The sequence below is a fragment of the Schistocerca cancellata genome, chromosome 12, assembly GCF_023864275.1.
Source record: "Schistocerca cancellata isolate TAMUIC-IGC-003103 chromosome 12, iqSchCanc2.1, whole genome shotgun sequence".
Classification (NCBI taxonomy): Eukaryota; Metazoa; Arthropoda; class Insecta; order Orthoptera; family Acrididae; genus Schistocerca; species Schistocerca cancellata.
In genome coordinates this window covers 72,413,528-72,434,567 of record NC_064637.1, presented here as the reverse complement: position 1 = coordinate 72,434,567, position 21,040 = coordinate 72,413,528, and the positions used below count along the sequence as shown (strand labels likewise).

General features: G+C 44.5%; 1 protein-coding gene across 1 annotated transcript in view; it reads right to left on the bottom strand.

The window, feature by feature from the left end:
- LOC126109465 (probable cytochrome P450 304a1) overlaps positions 1-21,040 on the bottom strand; it is a 96,982-nt gene that overhangs the window by 49,460 nt on the left and 26,482 nt on the right. Inside the window, exons 4-6 of the mRNA XM_049914493.1 lie at positions 15,900-16,280; positions 5,702-5,816; positions 4,609-4,789 (exon numbers count right to left, since the gene is read on the bottom strand). Of these exons, the coding sequence (XP_049770450.1) occupies positions 4,609-4,789; positions 5,702-5,816; positions 15,900-16,280 (677 nt within the window). The remainder of the gene's footprint in view (positions 1-4,608; positions 4,790-5,701; positions 5,817-15,899; positions 16,281-21,040) is intronic.

Below are 21,040 nucleotides of genomic sequence, written 5' to 3'. Positions count from 1 at the left end.
CACGCCATAGTTTGAAACTGATTTACGGTTTTCTTCATGTAATTTAATAATTGTCAACCTATCTTGATTTTTTTTGTCAGCAATCATCTGAGTGGTCTGAGGTTGCCCAACACGAACCTCTCTCTCTCCTGTACCGACCTCGTCAGCTCAGAGCAGCATCTACACCCAACGTCCTCAATTATTTATTGAACTATTATATACAGGGTGTCCCATTTATCTTGACCACCCTAAATAACTGTTTGTCCAGATACGAATTACAGAATGTTTCAAGCAAATGTTCTTTAGCCGTCAGGGGGACATCAATCAGCGTGACTGCCTTCGTTGTAGCTTTGTTTTTTACAAAGATGTGAACAGTGGTATGACTTATCTAAATGCCACTCTGTATTTTTTTATTTGGTAATTCATTTCCTCTCCTAAAAACCTATTCAAAAACGTATCACAGTGCACCATTCACTGAAACACAACGTTATTAATTACATAACACAACATTAACTTTGAGCCCGGGATCACAACTCGTCCACTTGCTGCAGTTGTCAGAAAGCAAATGAAAACCAAGTAAAAGCATAATACAAAATTGACTTTGACTCTCCTGTACTATTGCCCAGGAGTAGAACATTCAAGGTGTTGACCCTGGACCGGTGTCTACTCGTTGAATGAAGGAATTATATACTGCTTTCAGTGTTGCCTGATGAAGAGAATTACAAGCAAGCACGATACGTTCCTGTATGTTCTCTGGAGTTGCTGGAATATCGAATAGACAACGTCTTTAATGCATCCCCAAAGGAAAACGTCCAGAGGATTTAAATCAGGAGACCTAGCAGGCCAAGTAACTGTTCCTCCACGACCAATCCATCTGGCAGGATACCTTCGGTTCAGAACACGACGTGCACGCAACTCATTATGTATTGGACATCCATCGTGTTGATACCACATAAGTATTTTAGTTCTTAGGAAGAATTCGTCCGAGGAAGTTGGCATACGCTGTGTCGTTGAGACTACCATTGATGAAATCAGGGCCCATAATTGCAGTACCAAGCATCCCACAGCGGATGTTAACTCTCCATTGACGCTGATGTTCCATCTGTCTAAGCCATCGTGTGTTGTCGCTTTACCAATAATGCATGTTCCTTGTATTTACCTGTCCTTTGTTTGAGAAGGAACATTCATCGGTAAACAAAACATTGGAGAAGAAGTTCGGGTTGGCGAGGTTTTGCTGCTGTGCCCACTGACAGAGCTGTACACGATTCTGGAAATCATTCCCATGCAATTCTTGACGTAGGTGTACATGGTAAGGATGGAACCGGTGACGTGTAAGAATACGATGCACACTGGTTTTAGGAATTCCAGTCTCGCGTTCAAGCTGCCTTGTGCTCACATGTGGATTCATAGCAACGGAGGCGAGAACAGTAACTTCGGCTGCTTCGTCTGTAAGAGTGCTACGACGGCTGCGTTGTCGTGGGTTGAAAGTTCCCGTTTCCTGAAGTGTCGCACTAAGACGAGAAAACATCCGTCGGGAAGGTGGGTTTTTGTCAGGATATCGCTCTTTATACAGTTCCGCTGCCTGCGTAGCATTTCGCCTATCTTCAACAATAAAAGAAACATTATGTGGACGCAGTTTGTAGGAAGGACAGCCTTTACTGTATGCCTACTCAAAACAGCAGTATTTAAAAGGACTGAGCTACTGTACTAAATATACCTGTATATAAGAAAACAGTATTGCAATTATAGTATGAAGGCTTCCACGACCGGATGACATATCTCTGAAGATGTCCAGCGCAGCTCTGGACGAAACGTTAGGAGCTGAAGAGTTTCATGGACCACGACCTTACATCCCGGAAGGTTTACCAGAAGTATTGCAATTACTGTTCTGCTAGTTTACATTCCACATAGATGAGTTGGTGTACATTCTACTTACACAGCTCTTCAACTGACGATAGTTGACGGAATGACGGGTGTGCATCCTACTTATGTTTACGTTCTTCCTCTGTCAACGTCAGCACGTGGATCTGCTCCATTGCCCAGAGTACCTGCACTAAGCGCCGCGAGCGTCAACGTCAGTGTTGTGTAATGTAATTAATAACGTTGTGTTTCAGTGGATGGTACACAGTGATACATTTCTGAACAGGTCATTAGGAGAGGAAATGAATTACCGAATAAAAACATACAGGATGCCATTTAAAAAAAAATCATACCGCTGTTCATATCTTTGTAAAAAAACAAAGCTACAACGAAGGCAATCATGCTGATTGATGTCCCCCTGACAGCTAAAGAACATTTGCTTGAAACATTCTGTAATTCGCATCTGGACAAACAGTTATTTAGGGTGGTCAAGATAAATGGGACACCCTGTATATCTGGAACGGCGCTGCTGCTGCGGTCGCAGTTTCGAATCCTGCCTTGGGCATGGATGTGTGTGATGTCATTAGGTTAGTTAGGTTTACGTAGTTCTAAGTCCTGACAAAACTCTACCATCTGGTGAGCAAGATGTATGAGACAGGCGAAATACCCTCAGACTTCAAGAAGAATATAATAATTCCAATCCCAAAGAAAGAAGGTGTTGACAGATGTGAAAATTACCGAACTATCAGTTTAATAAGTCACAGCTGCTAAATACTAACACGAATTCTTTACAGACGAATGGAAAAACTGGTAGAAGCCGACGTCGAGGAAGATCAGTTTGGATTCCGTAGAAATATTGGAACACATGAGGCAATACTGACCTTACGACTTTTCTTAGAAGAAAGATTATGGAAAGGCAAACCTACGTTTCTAGCATTTGTAGACTTAGAGAAAGCTTTTGACAGTGTTGACTGGAATACTCTCTTTCAAATTCTGAAGGTGGTAGGGGTAAAATACAGGGAGCGAAAGGCTATTTACAATTTGTACAGAAACCAGATGGCAGTTATAAGAGTCGAGGGACATGAAAGGGAAGCAGTGGTTGGGAAGAGAGTGAGACAGGGTTGTAGCCTCTCCCCGATGTTATTCAATCTGTATTGTGGTGTCACCGCCAGACACCATACTTGCTAGGTGGTAGCCTTTAAATCGGCCGCGGTCCGCTAGTATACGTCGGACCCGCGTGTCGCCACTGTCAGTGATTGCAGACCGAGCGCCGCCACACGGCAGGTCTAGAGAGACTTCCTAGCACTCGCCCCAGTTGTACAGCCGACTTTGCTAGAGATGGTTCACTGACAAATTACGCTCTCATTTGCCGAGACGATAGTTAGCATAGCCTTCAGCTACATCAATTTCTACGACCTAGCAAGGCGCCATTATCATTTGCTATTTATCTTGTGATGCATGTACCGTCAGACCGATGTTCATCAATTATGAATTAAAGTTAAGTATTCCAGCAGCAACGTACCTTATTGGCTATATTAATTACACTGTCCTGTTCCAGACCTCACGCCAGCCTGCGTGAGCTTAAACGCGTGCTATTCGGCTACCAATCATAGTGGCTTGGCTGTCTTGCCAAGTCACAACATGTATATTGAGCAGGCAGTAAAGGAAACAAAATACAAATTCGGAGTAGGTATTAAAATCCATGGAGAAGAAATAAAAACTTTGAGCTTCGCCGATGACATTGTAATTCTGTCAGAGACAGCAAAAGACTTGGAAGAGCAGTTGAACGGAATGGACAGTGTCTTGAAAGGAGGATATAAGATGAACATCAACAAAAGCAAAACTAGGATAATGGAATGTAGTCGAATTAAGTCGGGTGATGCTGAGGGAATTAGATTAGGAAACGAGACACTTAAAGTAGTAAAGGAGTTTTGCTATTTGGGGAGCAAAATAACTGATGATGGTCGAAGTAGAGAAGATATAGAATGTAGACTGGTAATGGCAAGGAAAGCGTTTCTGAAGAAGCGAAATTTGTTAACATGGAGTATAGATTTGAGTGTCAGGAAGTCGTTTCTGAAAGCATTTGTATGGAGTGAGCCATGTAGGGAAGTGAAACGTGGACAATAAATAGTTTGGACAAGAAGAGAATAGAAGCTTTCGAAATGTGGTGCTACAGAAGAATGCTGAAGATTAGATGGGTAGATCACATAACTAATGAGGAGGTATTGAATAGAATTGGGGAGAAGAGGAGTTTGTGGCACAACTTGACCAGAGGAAGGGATCGGTTGGTAGGACACGTTCTGAGGCATCAAGGGATCACAAATTTAGCATTGGAGGGCAGCGTGGAGGGTAAAAATCGTAGAGGGAGGTCAAGAGATGAATACACTAAGCAGATTGAGAGGGATGTAGGTTGCAGTAAGTAGTGGGAGATGAAGAAGCTTGCACAGGATAGAGTAGCATGGAGAGCTGCATCAAACCAGCCTCAGGACTGAAGACCACAACAACAACAAGTCTAGGGAAATGATGACCTCAGACATTAAGTCCCATAGTGCTTACAGCCATTTGAACACCGTGTATATGTTCCAATCTCTGTATTCTCCTGCGTTTTCTGTGCTCTACAGCTCTCTAGCACTATGAAAGCTACTCCATAATGTCTTAACACGTTCCCTATCATCCTGTACTTCCTTCTAGTCAAGTGATTTTCATGTATAGCTTTCCTCGCCCATTGTGTGGAGTACTCACCAATCTCGATTGCTGCCGGGTACTCACTTTGGGCGGTCATCCAGCGTGGGAAGCCTCCCTCTGCCCACCACGCTGTCAATCTCGAGATGCACCTTGGTCTGCACCTCTGGGTGAAGCACCAGGCAGCGCACGGCTTCTGCCAGAGCGGTGGTGGTCACCGTCAGCGACGGGAGCAGCAGGTCCGTCCCCGTGGCGATCACCTGCCCAACTGCACAGAAAATCCGGCACTCTTACTGCAGTGTCGTGAGCCACTTGTCATGTCTCCAGAAAAAAAACAGAAATATCAATATCAGGATCAAATAATCATCGTTCAGTTTCCTTACTGGTGTCTTTTCCCAAAAAAATCGGAAAAGTGAAGTACTCAAGGGCAGTCTCATGTCGAAGAAGAAACAATTTACTGAACATGTCACATTTTCCGTCCAGAATGATTGCTCGACTGAGAACGATATTTATACATTCACTCCCTAAATTCACTACTGGTCATTAAAATTGCTACACCACCAAGATGACGTGCTACAGACGCGAAATTTAATCGACAGGAAGAGGATGCTGTGATGTGCAAGTGATTAGCTTTTCAGAGCATTCACACAAGGTTGGCGCCGGTGGCGACAACTGCAACGTGCTGAAATGAGGAAACTTTCCAACCGATTTCTCATACACAAACGCCCGGTCAATGGTTGCCGAGCAACTGGCTCGTCACAATACGCCACTACTCGTGTTGAAGCTGCATGGGCAGCTGTACCTGTACCTCCCATCCAAGCTCTGTTTGACTCAATGCCCAGGCGTATCAACGCCGTTATTACGGCCAGAGGTGGTTGTCCTGGGTACTGCTTTCTCAGGATCTATGCACCCAAATTGCGTGAAAATGTAATCACATGTCAGTTCTAGTACAATATATTTGTCCAATGAATACCCGTTTATCATCTGCGTTTCTTCTTGGTATAGCAATTTTAATGGCTACATGGCATAATTTACTGCTGAAAATCATCCATAAAAAACTTGAAAATGTACAATCGTAAAATGTACAATTTCATTGTACAATCGTACATAAAATAAAGACAATGGCAGGTGAAGTCATCATGAAATCATTCCAAACATTGTTACGAGCAGGAACACTCACTGTCGAAGGGTAAACCTTGATCTGCGGCGTCTTTCTTCATTTCTTTTATGCAGACGTCAAGGAAATGACGCGTGTGCTCTTCCGAGTAGGTAGCCAACTGTTCATCAAAAGTTTGCTAAAACATCAAAAAGGATGCATTTTAAATTCTGTTCACAAATCAGTGAGCAAAACTTTAAATACAGAAAATAGTATTCACGAATGTGACCTGCAAAATTATCCCGCATTTCACATTATATACAAGTTGTCCGTTAATATTTAGAACAAAACTTGAGTCTGAGGTCCTTGATGAGATCGAGGAAACTTTTCGATACCAACGGCAATACATCAAGGTGAGACAGATATCCCAAAATCAGATATCTGACTGTAAGACGCTCACAGGAGCAGGTTCAGTCTCTTCTCACAATTTAGTAATGATGAAAACTAGGCTAAAGTTTAAGACAGCCGTCAGGGAGAATCAACGTACAAAAAAGTGAGGAATGATGATGTTCGTTTGAAGTTCTTAGAGGCTGTAAATACTATGTAGTGAATACCACAGTAGGTAATTTAGTTGAGAAGGGAAAGAGAGGTCTAAAAACCGAAATCGCGGAAGAAGAAAAGCAGTCATGTCTTAGGAAGTGAATTTTTCAAGAGACACAAAAAACTGTTTTACTGTACAATTGTCTTAATCATGGTGTTGTGGAGTGACTATGTGGCGCCGGCCGGTTTAGCCGAGCGGTTCTAGGCGCTACAGTCTGGAACCGCGTGACCGCTACGGTCGCAGGTTCGAATCCTGCCTCGGGCATGGATGTGTGTCATGTCCTTAGGTTAGTTAGATTTAATTAGTTCTAAGTTCTAGGGGACTCATGACCTTAGAAGTTAAGTCCCATAGTGCTCAGAGCCATTTGAACCATTTTTTGACTATGTGGCAGTTGGCCCCAGGGTGAAACTAAATACACCAACACAACACACTTTAGCAGTAATCCAGTTTGAATATTCATGAGGCAACTAGCGTTCTGTTTGCAACGTAAGAATTCTGTTATGCAAATAGCTATAAGAGTCTGGTGTGAGCGTAGAGATTTATTCGTAATGTACCCAAAATATGCAAAATACAACCGCAACGAAAATATAGTAAAGCAGAGAATGGTGAACACGCGTGAACTATTCCTATCTTGTCCGTCCTTTGGTAGTCACTGGCAGATACTGTTATAAAACGGTTTCTGCTCGTGAGGTATGAATTTTCTTTACATCGCTTAGTGTCTTCTTTTTGTATTGGAACAGGTGCGCTACATGCTTGTTTATCCGGTAGATGTTCTTTACATTATCCTCTGAGCCGTGGCAACTGGAAAGCAATGAGTCCATCAATGAATGGCCTGCTTCAGTAATTCCAGGAGAATCGCGACTGTATGTATAAATCTGGAACTTCATTTTTGTGTAGTTACCGTAAGAGCGCACTGTGGTTAGGCCACCAGATGTTGAAGTCCAGAATATCTTCCGTTTTCAAATTTATGACGCTTTAAGTTCTGCATCTGAGACGACGAACGTATCTAAGTTTCACACTTGGTGTCAACTCCGAACATGGCCCCTTCTCTGACTTAGTGTCCATCTAACGAGCATTTCTGTTAATGGAACACGACTCGTTGTTATACCAAACGATGTGTACAGATATAAAGATCAGGTATCTCATGTAAACATAATGTGAAAAAAAATGAACATGACCTCTTTCCCAACTCACCGATTTAATTGATCCACCAAATAAGAAAATCGTATAAACGTCCAGGAAAAGAAAGGGACACAATCGTGCAAGTCACTTGAGAATGAAATTAATGGGAAACGCAAAGGAAACTAAAATTTCAAGGAAAAAAATGAAGGGAGCAAGAAGAAAAACACCATTATAATGATAGTATCAGTACACAGAAAATTCAAAATAACTGTCAGAAAGTTAGAAAAGTCAGCAACATTGAGAGGGCAAAAGGAGTTCTACTGTTAAATGCAGAAGAAAGAGTGGTTGGGTGAAAAGTGCATGTTGAGGTCCTCTAAGAGTGGGAGAAACATCTTGCTGACGTGACTGAAGAAGAAACTGGTGACAATTAGATGGGGCAACGACACTTCTGAAACAAAAACAGGGGGCTAAACATAAATTTAAATTGACGTGGTATGAGTTTGTAGAGGGCAGGAAACCTGGGATAATATGGTACTAATATGGCGGCCATTTTGGAAGCCATTATCATGAATATAACTCGTATTTTTCAAAGGGAAAGGGGCCACATGATATATCAAACAGATATACAGGGTGGTCCATTGATAGTGACCGGGCCAAATATTTCACGAAATAAGCATCAACTGAAAAAACTAGAAAGAACGAAACTCGTCTACCTTGAAGAGGGAAACCAGATGGCGCTATGGTTGGCCCGCTAGATGGCGCTGCCATAGGTCAAACGGATATCAAATGCGCTCTTTTAAATAGGAACCCACATTTTTTATTACATATTAGTGTATTACGTAAAGAAATATGAATGTTTTAGTTGGACCACATTTTTCGCTTTGTAATAGATGGCGCCGTGATAGTTGGTTGGTTTGGGGGATTAAAGGGACCAGACTGCTACGGTCATCGGTCCCTGGCGCTGTAATAGTCACAAACCTACAAGTACGTGATACCACGTAACATTCCGTCACTGCAAGTTTAAACGCAGCCAAAACCTCTCAGACAAACAGAAGCTAAACGATGTCAAAGTTAGCGTAAGGAGGATAGGAACCTTCGACCATTCGATTCATGTGTATATTCATATTGTATACTGTAGACTCAGCAGTATTCGGCCTGTAATGTGGCAACTACGTATCCCAGCCCCTAGACAACGAAACCAGCCAAAACTTTTAATATTTCAACTTTGAGTCTGGGCATTGAAACAGAGGATGACAAGCGTAAAGCTGAAATACTAAACACCTTTTTCCAAAGCTGTTTCACAGAGGAAGACCGCACTGCAGTTCCTTCTCTAAATCCTCGCACAAACGAAAAAATGGCTGACATCGAAATAAATGTCCAAGGAATAGAAAAGCAACTGGAATCACTCAACAGAGGAAAGTCCACTGGACCTGACGGGATACCAATTCGATTCTACACAGAGTACGCGAAAGAACTTGCCCCCCTTCTAACAGCCGTGTACCGCAAGTCTCTAGAGGAACGGAAGGTTCCAAATGATTGGAAAAGAGCACAGGTAGTCCCAGTCTTCAAGAAGGGTCGTCGAGCAGATGCGCAAAACTATAGACCTATATCTCTGACGTCGATCTGTTGTAGAATTTTAGAACATGTTTTTTGCTCGAATATCATGTCGTTTTTGGAAACTCAGAATCTACTATGTAGGAATCAACATGGATTCCGGAAACAGCGATCGTGTGAGACCCAACTCGCTTTATTTGTTCATGAGACCCAGAAAATATTAGATACAGGCTCCCAGGTAGATGCTATTTTTCTTGACTTCCGGAAGGCGTTCGATACAGTTCCGCACTGTCGCCTGATAAACAAAGTAAGAGCCTACGGAATATCAGACCAGCTGTGTGGCTGGATTGAAGAGTTTTTAGCAAACAGAACGCAGCATGTTGTTATCAACGGAGAGACGTCTACAGACGTTAAAGTAACCTCTGGTGTGCCACAGGGGAGTGTTATGGGACCATTGCTTTTCACAATATATATAAATGACCTAGTAGATAGTGTCGGAAGTTCCATGCGGCTTTTCGCGGATGATGCTGTAGTATACAGGGAAGTTGCAGCATTAGAAAATTGTAGCGAAATGCAGGAAGATCTGCAGCGGATAGGCACTTGGTGCAGGGAGTGGCAACTGACCCTTAACATAGACAAATGTAATGTATTGCGAATACATAGAAAGAAGGATCCTTTATTGTATGATTATATGATAGCGGAACAAACACTGGTAGCAGTTACTTCTGTAAAATATCTGGGAGTATGCGTGCGGAACGATTTGAAGTGGAATGATCATATAAAATTAATTGTTGGTAAGGCGGGTACCAGGTTGAGATTCATTGGGAGAGTCCTTAGAAAATGTAGTCCATCAACAAAGGAGGTGGCTTACAAAACACTCGTTCGACCTATACTTGAGTATTGCTCATCAGTGTGGGATCCGTACCAGATCGGGTTGACGGAGGAGATAGAGAAGATTCAAAGAAGAGCGGCGCGTTTCGTCACAGGGTTATTTGGTAACCGTGATAGCGTTACGCAGATGTTTAACAAACTCAAGTGGCGGACTCTGCAAGAGAGGCGCTCTGCTTCGCGGTGTAGCTTGCTCGCCAGGTTTCGAGAGGGTGCGTTTCTGGATGAGGTATCGAATATATTGCTTCCCCCTACTTATACCTCCCGAGGAGATCACGAATGTAAAATTAGAGAGATTAGAGCGCGCACAGAGGCTTTCAGACAGTCGTTCTTCCCGCGAACCATACGCGACTGGAACAGGAAAGGGAGGTAAAGACAGTGGCACGTAAAGTGCCCTCCGCCACACACCGTTGGGTGGCTTGCGGAGTATAAATGTAGATGTAGATGTAGATGTAGTTGTTTCGTGATACATTACCCGTGTTAAAGTGGACCGTTTACCAATTTCGGAAAAGGTCGTTATCCTGAAGGAAGTCATTCACAAGACGTGCACGATGGGAGCGCGAATTATCGTTCATGAAGGCGAATGCCTAACCAATATCCTGCCGGTATGGTTGCACTATCAGTCGGAGGATGGCATTCACGTATCGTGGCGCCTTCTATGACCACCAGCGGCGTACGTCGGCCCCATATAATGCCACCCCAAAACAGCAGGGAACCTCCACCTTGCTGCACTCGCTGGACAATGTGTATAAGGTGTTCAGCCTCACCGGGTTGACTCCAAATGTCTCCGACGATTGTCTCGTTGAAGGCGTATGCAGCACTCATCGGTGAAGAGAACGTGATGCCAATCCTGAGCGGTCCATTCGGCATGTTGTTGGCCCCATCTGTACCGCGCTGCATAGTGTCGTGGTTGCAAAGATGCAACTCGCCATGGACGTCGGTAGTGAAGTTGCGCATCGTGTAGCCTATTGCACACAGTTTGAGTCGTAACATGACGTTCTGTGGCTGCACGAAAAGCATTATTCAATATGATGGCATTGCTGTCAGGGTTCCTCCGAACGGTCATCCACTGTCGCAGTAGCAGTTGGGCGGCCTGAGCGAAGGATGTCATCGACAGTTCCTGTCTCTCTGTATCTCCTACATATCCGAACAACATCGCTTTGGTTCACTCCGAGACGCCTGTACACTTCCCTTGTTGAAAGCCCTTCGTGGCACAAAGCAACAACGCGGTCACGATCGAACTGCGGTATTGACCGTCTAGGCATGGTTGAACTACAGACAACACGAGCCGTGTACCTCCTTCTTGGTGTAATGACTGGACCTGAACGGCTGTCGGACCCCCTCCGTCTAATAGGCGCTGGTCAGGCATGTTTGATTACATCTCTGGGCGGTTTTAGTGACATCTCAGAACAGTCAAAGGGACTGTGTCTGTGATACAATACCCACAGTCAACGCCTATCTCCAAGAGTTATGGGAACCTGGATGATGAAAAACTATTTCTGACGTGTGTATGAACAGGTATAGCGATCACTTTTGAAATAATAAAGTTTACTTTATTTTTTCTGTCCGCCCCGTTTTCATTTCACTGCTTCTTATAGCTGATTTTCGCCTGAGCATAGCTCTATTCATTCTCGAATTACGGCTGATGTTTCCTCCTTGCAGGTGATACGAAAGCTGATGCCATTAACATCGCCTGGATATCAGGGAGTAGGACACTCATCTTACCAGTATTTCAGTCAGCATCGCCAAGACAGACCACCGATTATCCATAGTGTGAAATTCCAAGCAAGTGGCACTTTTGTAGACAAAATGAAACGATGAAAAACAGCTACGGATGAGCAACATTAGCTGCTTTTCTGGCATCGTCCAGAGCACAGTACTGGTCTCACTTTGCAGCCCTAAGTCAGTACTGAGAATTTTGCTACATGTTGTTGTTGTTGTTGTGGTCTTCAGTCCAGAGACTGGTTTGATGCAGCTCTCCATGCTACTCTATCCTGTGCAAGCTTCTTCATCTCCCAGTACTTACTGCAACCTACATCCTTCTGAATCTGTTTAGTGTATTCATCTCTTGGTCTCCCTCTACGATTTTTACCCTCCACGCTGCCCTCCAATACTAAATTGGTGATCCCTTGAAGCCACAGAATATGCTCTACCAACCGACCACTTCTTCTAGTCAAGTCGTGCCACAAATTTCCCTACTCCCCAACTCTATTCACTACCTCCTCATTACTTATGTGATCTACCCATCTAATCTTCAGCATTCTTCTGTAGCACCACATTTCGAAACCTTCAATCCTCTTCTTGTCCAAACTATTTATCGTCCATGTTTCACTTCTATACATGGCTACACTCCGTACAAATACTTTCAGAAACGACTTCTTGACACTTAAATCTACACTCGATGTTAACAAATTTCTCTTCTTCAGAAACGCTCTCCTTGCCATTGCTAGTCTACATTTTATATCCTCTCTACTTCGACCATCATCAGTTATTTTGCTCCCCAAATAGCAAAACTCCTTTACTACTTTAAGTGTCTCATTTCCTAATATAATTCCCTCAACATCACCATTCGACTTCATTCCATTACCCTCGTTTTGCTTTTGTTGATGTTCATCTTATATCCTCCTTTCAAGACACTGTCCATTCCGTTCAGCTGCTCTTCCAGCTCCTTTGCTATCTCTGACAGAATTACAGTGTCATCGGCAAACCTCAAAGTTTTTATTTCTTCTCCATGGATTTTAATACCTACTCTGAATTTTTCGTATGTTTCCTTTACTGCTTGCTCAATATACAGATTGAATAACATAGGGGATAGGTTACAACCCTGTCTAACTCCCTTCCCAACCACTGTTTCCCTTTCGCGCCCCTCGACTCTTATAACTGCCATCTGGTTTCTCTGCTAATTGTAAATAGCCTTTGGCTCGCTGGATTTTACCCCTGCCACCTTCAGAACTTGAAAGATAATATTCCCGTCAACATTGTCAAAAGCTTTCTCTAAGTCTACAAATGCTACACACGTAGGTTTGCCTTCCCTTAATCCTTTTTCTAAGATAAGTCGTAAGGTCAGTATTGCCTCACGTGTTCCAATATTTCTACGGAATCCAAACTGATCTCCGAGGTCGGTTTCTACGAGTCATTCCATTCGTCTGTAAAGAATTCGTATTAGTATTTTGCTGCCGTGGCTTATTAAACTGACAGTTCGGTATTTTTCACATCTGTCGACACCTGCTTTCTTTGGGATTGCTACGTATGTTGGCTAAAGTCCATAGTGAATGGGTGAAGCGGATAACAACAAGCTTACAAAGTGCGTGGTTCAATTCAAATGGCTCTGAGCACTATGGGACTTAATATCTGTGGTCATCAGGCCCCTAGAACTTAGAACTACTTAAATCTAACTAACCTAAGGACATCACACACATCCATGCCCGAGGCAGGAGTCGAACCTGCGACCGTAGCGGTCACGCGTTCCAGACTGAAGCGCCTAGAACCGCACGACCACACCGGCCGGCTTAATTACAAAGTGCGTGACAGTACTCTAGGTCATCCTGTAACTTTTATGTGTTGCCTTCGGCCTGCGTTATCATTAACTGGAGTAGTCTTAGGTGATAAGTATCACTTGGAACTGAGCGTTGAGGATCAGCGAAGAGTCTGGGGAGAGTGTTTACAGCAGTGGGATACCAACCAGACAGTCGGCCGCCATGCGGCTCGACAGTCGAAAGTCATGGTCTAGGGTGCAGTTTCACTTCATAGCAGGGGCCCTTTGGTTGTCATCCGCAGCACCCTTATACCACAGCGGTGTGCCGACGACGTTCTACGTCCCATTTTGTCACCCTTCATGGCAAGCCACCCTGGGCTTGCATTTCAGCAAGATAATGCCCGTCCGCTGACGGCAAGAGTTTCTGCTGCTTGTCCTCGTGCTTGTCAAACCCTACATTGGCCAGCGAGGTCGCCGGATCTCTCTGGAATCGAGAACGATTGGAGCATTATGGGCAGGAACATCCAACCAGCTCGAGATTTTGACGACGTAGCATGCCTATTGGACAGAACTTGGCACAGTAGCCTTCACGAGAACATCCGACATCTCTGTCAATAAGTGCTAAGCAGTGCAGCTGCTTGCATAAGGCCCAGCGAAGGACCAAAGGGTTATTGCCGTGCTGAATTTGTCTTGAATAAATGATCCAATTGGTCTGAAATTGTAATCATTTGGTTGTCTGTACCGGTACGTCAATTTTACCGATTTCCATCCCATTCGAATAATTCTTTCGAGGTGCGTCATTTTCTTTTCTTTTGAGAGTATGTAGCTGTAACTCAATTTTTCCCTTTACATTTTTCTCTTTTCGTCCTTAATTGTAACGCAATTGAAATGAGTGGTGATGATATTATACACTGAAAAGCGAAAAAACTGGTGCACCTGCCTAATATTCTGTAGGGCCCCCGCAAGCACGCAGAAGTGCTGCAACACGATGTGGCAGGGTCTCGACTTATGTGTGAAGTAGTGCTAGAGGGAACTGACACCATGAATCCTGCAGAGCTGTCCATATATCCGTAAGCGTACGAGGGGTGGAGGCCTCTTTTGAACAGCATCCCAGATATGGTCAATAATCTTCATGTCTGGGAAGTATGGTGGCCAGCGGTAGCGTTTAAACTCAGAAGAGTATTCCTGGAGCCAGTCTGTAGCAATTCTGGACCTGAGGGTTGTCGCATTGTCCTGCTGGAATTGGCCAAGTCCTTTGGAATGCACAATGGTCACGAATGGATGCAGGTGGTCAGACAGGATGCTTACGCACGTGTTACCTGTCAGAGTCGTATCTAGACGTATCAGGGGTCCCGTATCACTCCAACTGCACATGCCCCACACCATTACAGAGCCTCCACCGGCTTGAACAGTACCCTGCTGACATGGGTCTATGGATTCATGAGAGTGTCTCCATACCCGTACACTTCCATCCGCTCGATACAATTTGAAAGGAGACTCGTCCGACGAGGCAACATGTTTCCAGCCATCAACAGTCCACTGTCGGTGCTGACGGTCCCCGGCGAGACGTAAAGCTTTGTCTCGTGCAGTCATCAAGGGAGTGGGTTTTCGGCTCCGAAAGCCCATATCGATTTTTCGGTGAATGGTTTGCACGCTGACACTTGTTGATGGCCCAGCATCGAAATCTGCAGCAATTTGCGTAAGAGTTGCATTTGTGTCACAATGGACGATTCTCTCTAGTTGTCGTTGATCCAGTTCTTGCAGGATCTTTTTCCGGCCGCAGCGATGTCGGAGATTTGATGTTTTACCGGGTTCCTTATATTCAAGCTACACTCGTGAAATGGTCGTACGGGAGAATCCGCACTTCATCGGATGCTGTGTCCCATCGGTCGGGTACCGACTATAACACCACGTTCAAACTCACTTAAAACTTGATAGCCTGACATTGTAGCAGCAGCAACTGATCTAACAAGTGCGCCAGACCCTTGTTGTCTTACATAGGTGTTGCCGACCGCGACGCTGTATTCTGCCTGTTTACATACGTCTATATTTGAATACGCATGCCTATACCAGTTTGCTTGGAGCCAAGACTCTTAAGTTTTTGTTTTCTGTTTCAATCTGTAACGGTGTCAAAAATGGGTCAAATGGCTCTGAGCACTATGGGACTTAACATTTGATGTCATCAGTCCCCTAGAACTTAGAACTACATAAACCTAACTAACGTAAGGACATCACACACATCCATGCCCGAGGCAGGATTCCAACCTGCGACCGTAGCGGTCGCGCGGTTCCAGACTGAAGCGCCTAGAACCGCTCGGCCACAACGACCGGCGTAACGGTGTCAGCATGGACTGTCTTGAGATACTGCTAGACCAAGAAGCCGTGTTGTTCGAACAATGCTATGGAACAGTGCACTGGCGACGGATATGAAAATCACAAGCAGAGAGAAGCAACGGAACCAGAGACAATTAAAGAAAATTAAGATAAGAAAAACAGGGAAATGGCATTTTTCACTTGTTTTTAAACTTGAGGACGATAGGCGTAGATGCTGCTCTCAGATGAAGAAGTTTTCGCAGAAGAGAACAAATGCGGTGGGCTACAGGAAGTCAGAATACTGATGAGTGAGAAAAGGGAAAGGTTACCTTGACGTAGTCGATGAGTGCATTGTGTCCTTGGACGAAATCTGCGAGCCCAAACTGGCCCGGCGACAGGTGGCGGAGCCAGGGTGTCTGTACGATGGCGTTGCCGGTGCCGTCGGTGGCCAGAACGTTTTGGCGGCCGCGGCGACCCAGCAGGAGGAGCTGGCGGTCGGACGCGCGACCGGGGCGCGACCCGGCGAACAGGGACCACGTGACGGCGGCGAAGCAGCGGTACGTCGCGTCGGGGAACAGCACGGCGCCGTCGCACGGCCTCCGCACGCTCTGCACGGCAGCATGCGGATCAGACATCTCTGACTGGTGCTGCACTCGGGACAGTAGGCAGTGAAGAAGGTTGTAAGTACCGCTCTGTATGACTCCAAGTTTCTGTAATTCAAGAACCTTAGCCGTTATGGGACATGGGGACAGCGTGACAAAAGAAGCATCCAGAAGGTGAGTGGGAAATGAAATGAAACTTAAAGGGTCGAAAGGGTATGGGATTTTATTTGGCAGTGTCACCCAACTTGTCACTATGACATCGTGCATGCACTGGCCTGGATGCATGCACTGATTCGGTTGGGAAGGGAGGCAATAAGCTGTTGTACCCTATCCTGAGAGGAGCTGGCCAGCAGCTGCTGTAACTGGTCCTCAATATCCTGGTTATTGGCACTGGGAGGCAGTTGGTGTCTGGTTCCGCACGTGTGTTCTGCTGGTGATAGGTGAGGGTATTTTATTGGCCATCAGAGTACTTCAACATCACACAGACAGTTGATAGAGAAACGTGCCATGTGCCAGCAGCTGCTGTAACTGGTCCTTGATATCCTGGATATTGGCACTGGGAGGCAGTTGACATCTGGTCCCGCACGTCTGTTCTGCTGGGGATAGATGAGGGTATTTTATTGGCCATGACAGTACTTTGACATCACACAGACAGTTGATAGAGAAACGTGCTGTGTGTCAGCGGCTGCTGTAACTGGTTCTTGATATCCTGGATATTGGCACTGGGAGGCAGCTGACGTTTGAGCTTGTCTCACACGTGTGTGCTGCTGGGGATAGATGAGGGTATTTTATTGGTGATGAGAGTACTTCAACATCACACAGATAGTTGATAGAGAAACGTGCGGTGTGTCAGCAGCTGTTGTAACTGGTCCTCGATATCCTGGTTATTCGCACTGGGAGGCAGTTGACGTGTGGTCCCACACATGTGCTCTGCTGCTGATAGGTGAGGGTATTTTATTGGCCATGAGAGTACTTTGACATCACACAGACAGTTGATGGAGAAACGTGCCATGTGTCAGCAGCTGTTGTAACTGGTCCTCTATATCCTGGTTATTGGCACTGGGAGGCAGTTGACGTGTGGTCCCACACATGTGCTCTGCTGCTGATAGGTGAGGGTATTTTATTGGCCATGAGAGTACTTTGACATCACACAGACAGTTGATGGAGAAACGTGCCATGTGTTAGCAGCTGTTGTAACTGGTCCTCTATATCCTGGTTATTGGCACTGGGAGGCAGTTGACGTGTGGTCCCACACATGTGGTCTGCTGGTGATAGGTGAGGGTATTTTATTGGCCATGAGAGTACTTCAACATCACACAGACAGTTGATAGAGAAACGTGCCGTGTGTGATCAAGCGCTGTCCTGTTGAAAAATGGCACCACTGTGCTGTTGCATGAGAGGTAACACATGAGGATGCAGGATGTCCATGATGTACCAGTCACCACCACCCGTGAGCTCAAGCCACACCTCATGGCTCCCCAGACCATGACTCCAGGAGTACCACCACTGTGCCTCTCCAAAACACTGCAAGAATGGGAGCTCTGGCCAAGCCGACAGCATACCCACCGAAGATGGTCATCAGGGTAAGTGCAGAATCGTAATTCATTGCTGAACACAATGTGACGCCATTCATCAGCACTCCATGTTTCCCAAACATGGCACCACTCCAAAAACAGCCAGCTGGCCGGTGTGGTCGTGCGGTTCTAGGCGCTTCAGTCTGGAACGCGTGACCGCTACGGTCGCCGGTTCGAATCCTGCCTCGGGAATGGATGTATGTCATGTCCTTAGGTTAGTTAGGTGTAAGTAGTTATAAGTTATAGGGGACTGATGACCTCAGATGTTAAGTCCCATAGTGCTCAGAGCCATTTTGAACCAAAAACAGCCGTTTGTGTTGTGGCGTTGACGGCAACCCATACCTGCGATGGTAATGCCCTGTTCCGGCTGCTGCTAGTCCTCGAACAAAGGTGCAGAATGGCACAGAACGTCGGAGGGAGTCTATTACTTGTTCTCGATGACTGGTGCAGACTGAATATTTATGACGTGTTCGGCACACAATACAGGGATTCTCTCACGTGGCAGTCAGAAGCGATGGACTACAGATTTGATGGCAAGTGTGCTTGCCCTCACATTCCCGTGCAACACAACATTAGGCCACTGTCACATTCAAAAGCCCCACAAATCTGGATACTCCACGGTTTGACCAACCGGCCAAATGGAGACCTACTATGAGGTCCCATTCAACCTCTGTGACGAGGTAATAACTCTGTGTCATAGAAGTTCGTGGCGCCTCCATGACTTTCACAGTGATGATCACTCAACATGTGACACTGTTCATGTGCCTTGTGTGCTCTGGCACGGTTGGTAAGGTCAGCAGCTTGTGGTCTAGTGGCTAGCATTGCTACCTCTGGATCAGTGGGTCCAGGGTTCGATTCCCGGCCGGATTGGGAATTTTCTTTGCCCAGGGACTGGATGTTTGTGTTGTCCTTATCATTTCATCATCATCCTCGTCATTCGCGACAGTAGCTAGTCTGGACTGCGAAAAATTGGGACTTCGTATGGGCGCTGATGACCGAGCAGTTGAACGCCCCGCAAACCAGACATCATCATCATCATCATCATGGTTGGTAAGAACACTAAACATTAAGAACACTAATGTACTCTGCTGGCCATTCTACCTGCCACAGAGAATGGCACTTACATAACCCTCCTCCTGCAGTATTGCGTAATGTACGAAGTTACAGTGACATGGGTCCATGTTTTGCAGGAAGTGTTTTTCTTGCGCTTAGTGTAAAATCGTAGACTCCTGGAATTTATTCAGTGTGGATCTCTTTGATGTGTAACACCTGTTTTGAAGGGTGTCCTGTTGCAGTTTCTTTGATCATATTGTAAGTAGGCTGTTTAGGCTTTCTTTATGTAAGTTTGCTGTTTATGTTTTTTATTGGCAACGTTACATAGCACTCTGTATGAAAATCACTGGCTGTGCTGTGTGCAGTATGTGGCTAGTTTGCATTGTTGTCTGCCATTATTGTCATGAACTGCTATAGCTGGATGCGAACAGCGCGTAGCGCTGGTCAGTTGGAGGTGAGCCGCCAGCAGTGGTGGACGTGGGGAGAGAGATGGCGGAGTTTTGATAATCTGTAAGACTGAATGTCAATTATGAATATTAAGGTAAATACATTGTTTGTTCTCTAATAATATCTTTCATTTGCTAACTATCCCTATCAGTAGTTAGTGCCTCCAGTAGTTTGAATCTTTTATTTAGCTGGCAGTAGTGGCACTCGCTGTATTGCAGTAGTTCGAGCAGCGAAGATTTTTGTGAGGTAAGTGATTTGTAAAAGGTATAGGTTAAAGTTAGTCAGGGCCATTGTTTTGTAGGGGTTATTGAAAGTCAGATTGCGTTGCGCTAAAAATTATTGTGTGCCAGGTTAAGCACAGTCTTGTACAATTGTTCTAAGGGGACGTTTCAATATATGTGACACACTCACCCTAAGTAACCTAAGCAAAAATGAGATGAATCATGCATCTCTTTTTTGTGTCTCTTCTATGTCTCCTGTTAATTCAACAGTCCTCCCGGATTAGTTTATTTAGTCGCTCCATTTTGAATCGCTCTTGAGAGATACTCCAGAAGACATCGGCATTTGTATTCTACGAACTCCTGTGAATTGAATGGCATAGGGTACAAGAACCTCGTTCATTCAGACGTTGTGTTTCAACTATCATTTAAAAATTTGTGAACACTGGTTAACAAGTGTCAGTCAACCATAGCAATGAAGGTAACCGAGAACAGAACAAGAGATATTTCATTTGAATAAAGATGACTACTGCAGAAGCAAAGACTACAAAACATCTTCAATATCTGGGTGCACTTTTGTTAAATGTTGTTGTACTGTCAGTGTAGCCTGAAGGTGAGGGTTATACCTTGAAATACCTTGCTGCATTAAATAATTTTAATGCTGACAAATTTTATTACTGGTAGCAGTCGCTGAAAAAAACTTTTCGCATTTTTGAGACAGGGTAGAAGCAACGCTAGACAGTCATTTAGGTGAATATGAAGGTGATTTTAGCAAGGGCACGTCATGTTCTCAACAAATATTTAATCTGAAGTCACTCATTCGTCACAGATTACTGAATTAAAAAGATATTGTAGTAATTTTTTGATTTTGAAAAGACTTTTGATTACATTGACAGACAAACTATAGATAAAATAATCTGAGAATTTGGTATGAAGTTTAAATTCCCGAGTCACCTACTGTAAAGTGAAATTTATGGGAGAAATATCTCAACCCTTCGAAATAGACAGGTGTACGCTGGGTGATAGTGTGTCACCAAATCTTTGTAAGTGTTTTCTGGAGTAAATAGTCAGAACTTGGAATGGAAAAAATGAATGAAGCAGTCACCAATAAGCTTGGAAAGCAGAAACAAAAATATTAGAATAAATTGTCTTCATTTGCTGATGAATTTGCTACGCTTTCTGAAAATGTGATATCTGCACGTAACACAAATGCCTCTTTTAGAACAAATAGCCAGTCGGGTCAACTTAAGAATTACTGCAGAAAAAAACCAATTTCTTATAGACATTAAAAATACACCGAAATTTCTGGAACGAGATACTGGGTAAATTGAAAAGGTAAGAAAAAATGTAAATGTCTTTGGGAGACAGTCTATGAGAATGGCTTGAAAAAGGCTGCTATAAAGGAAGGGATACATAAAACGGCAAGGGAGTATGGTATAACCAAAGACTTTTACAACAAAAAGTGACTGTCAAAAACGCAAAAATAAGGCATTACAGTGCAGTAACGAAGTAACAAAGTCTAAATGCACGCGAAAGGTTAGCATCAAACTGCAATTTAGATAAATCAGAAATACTA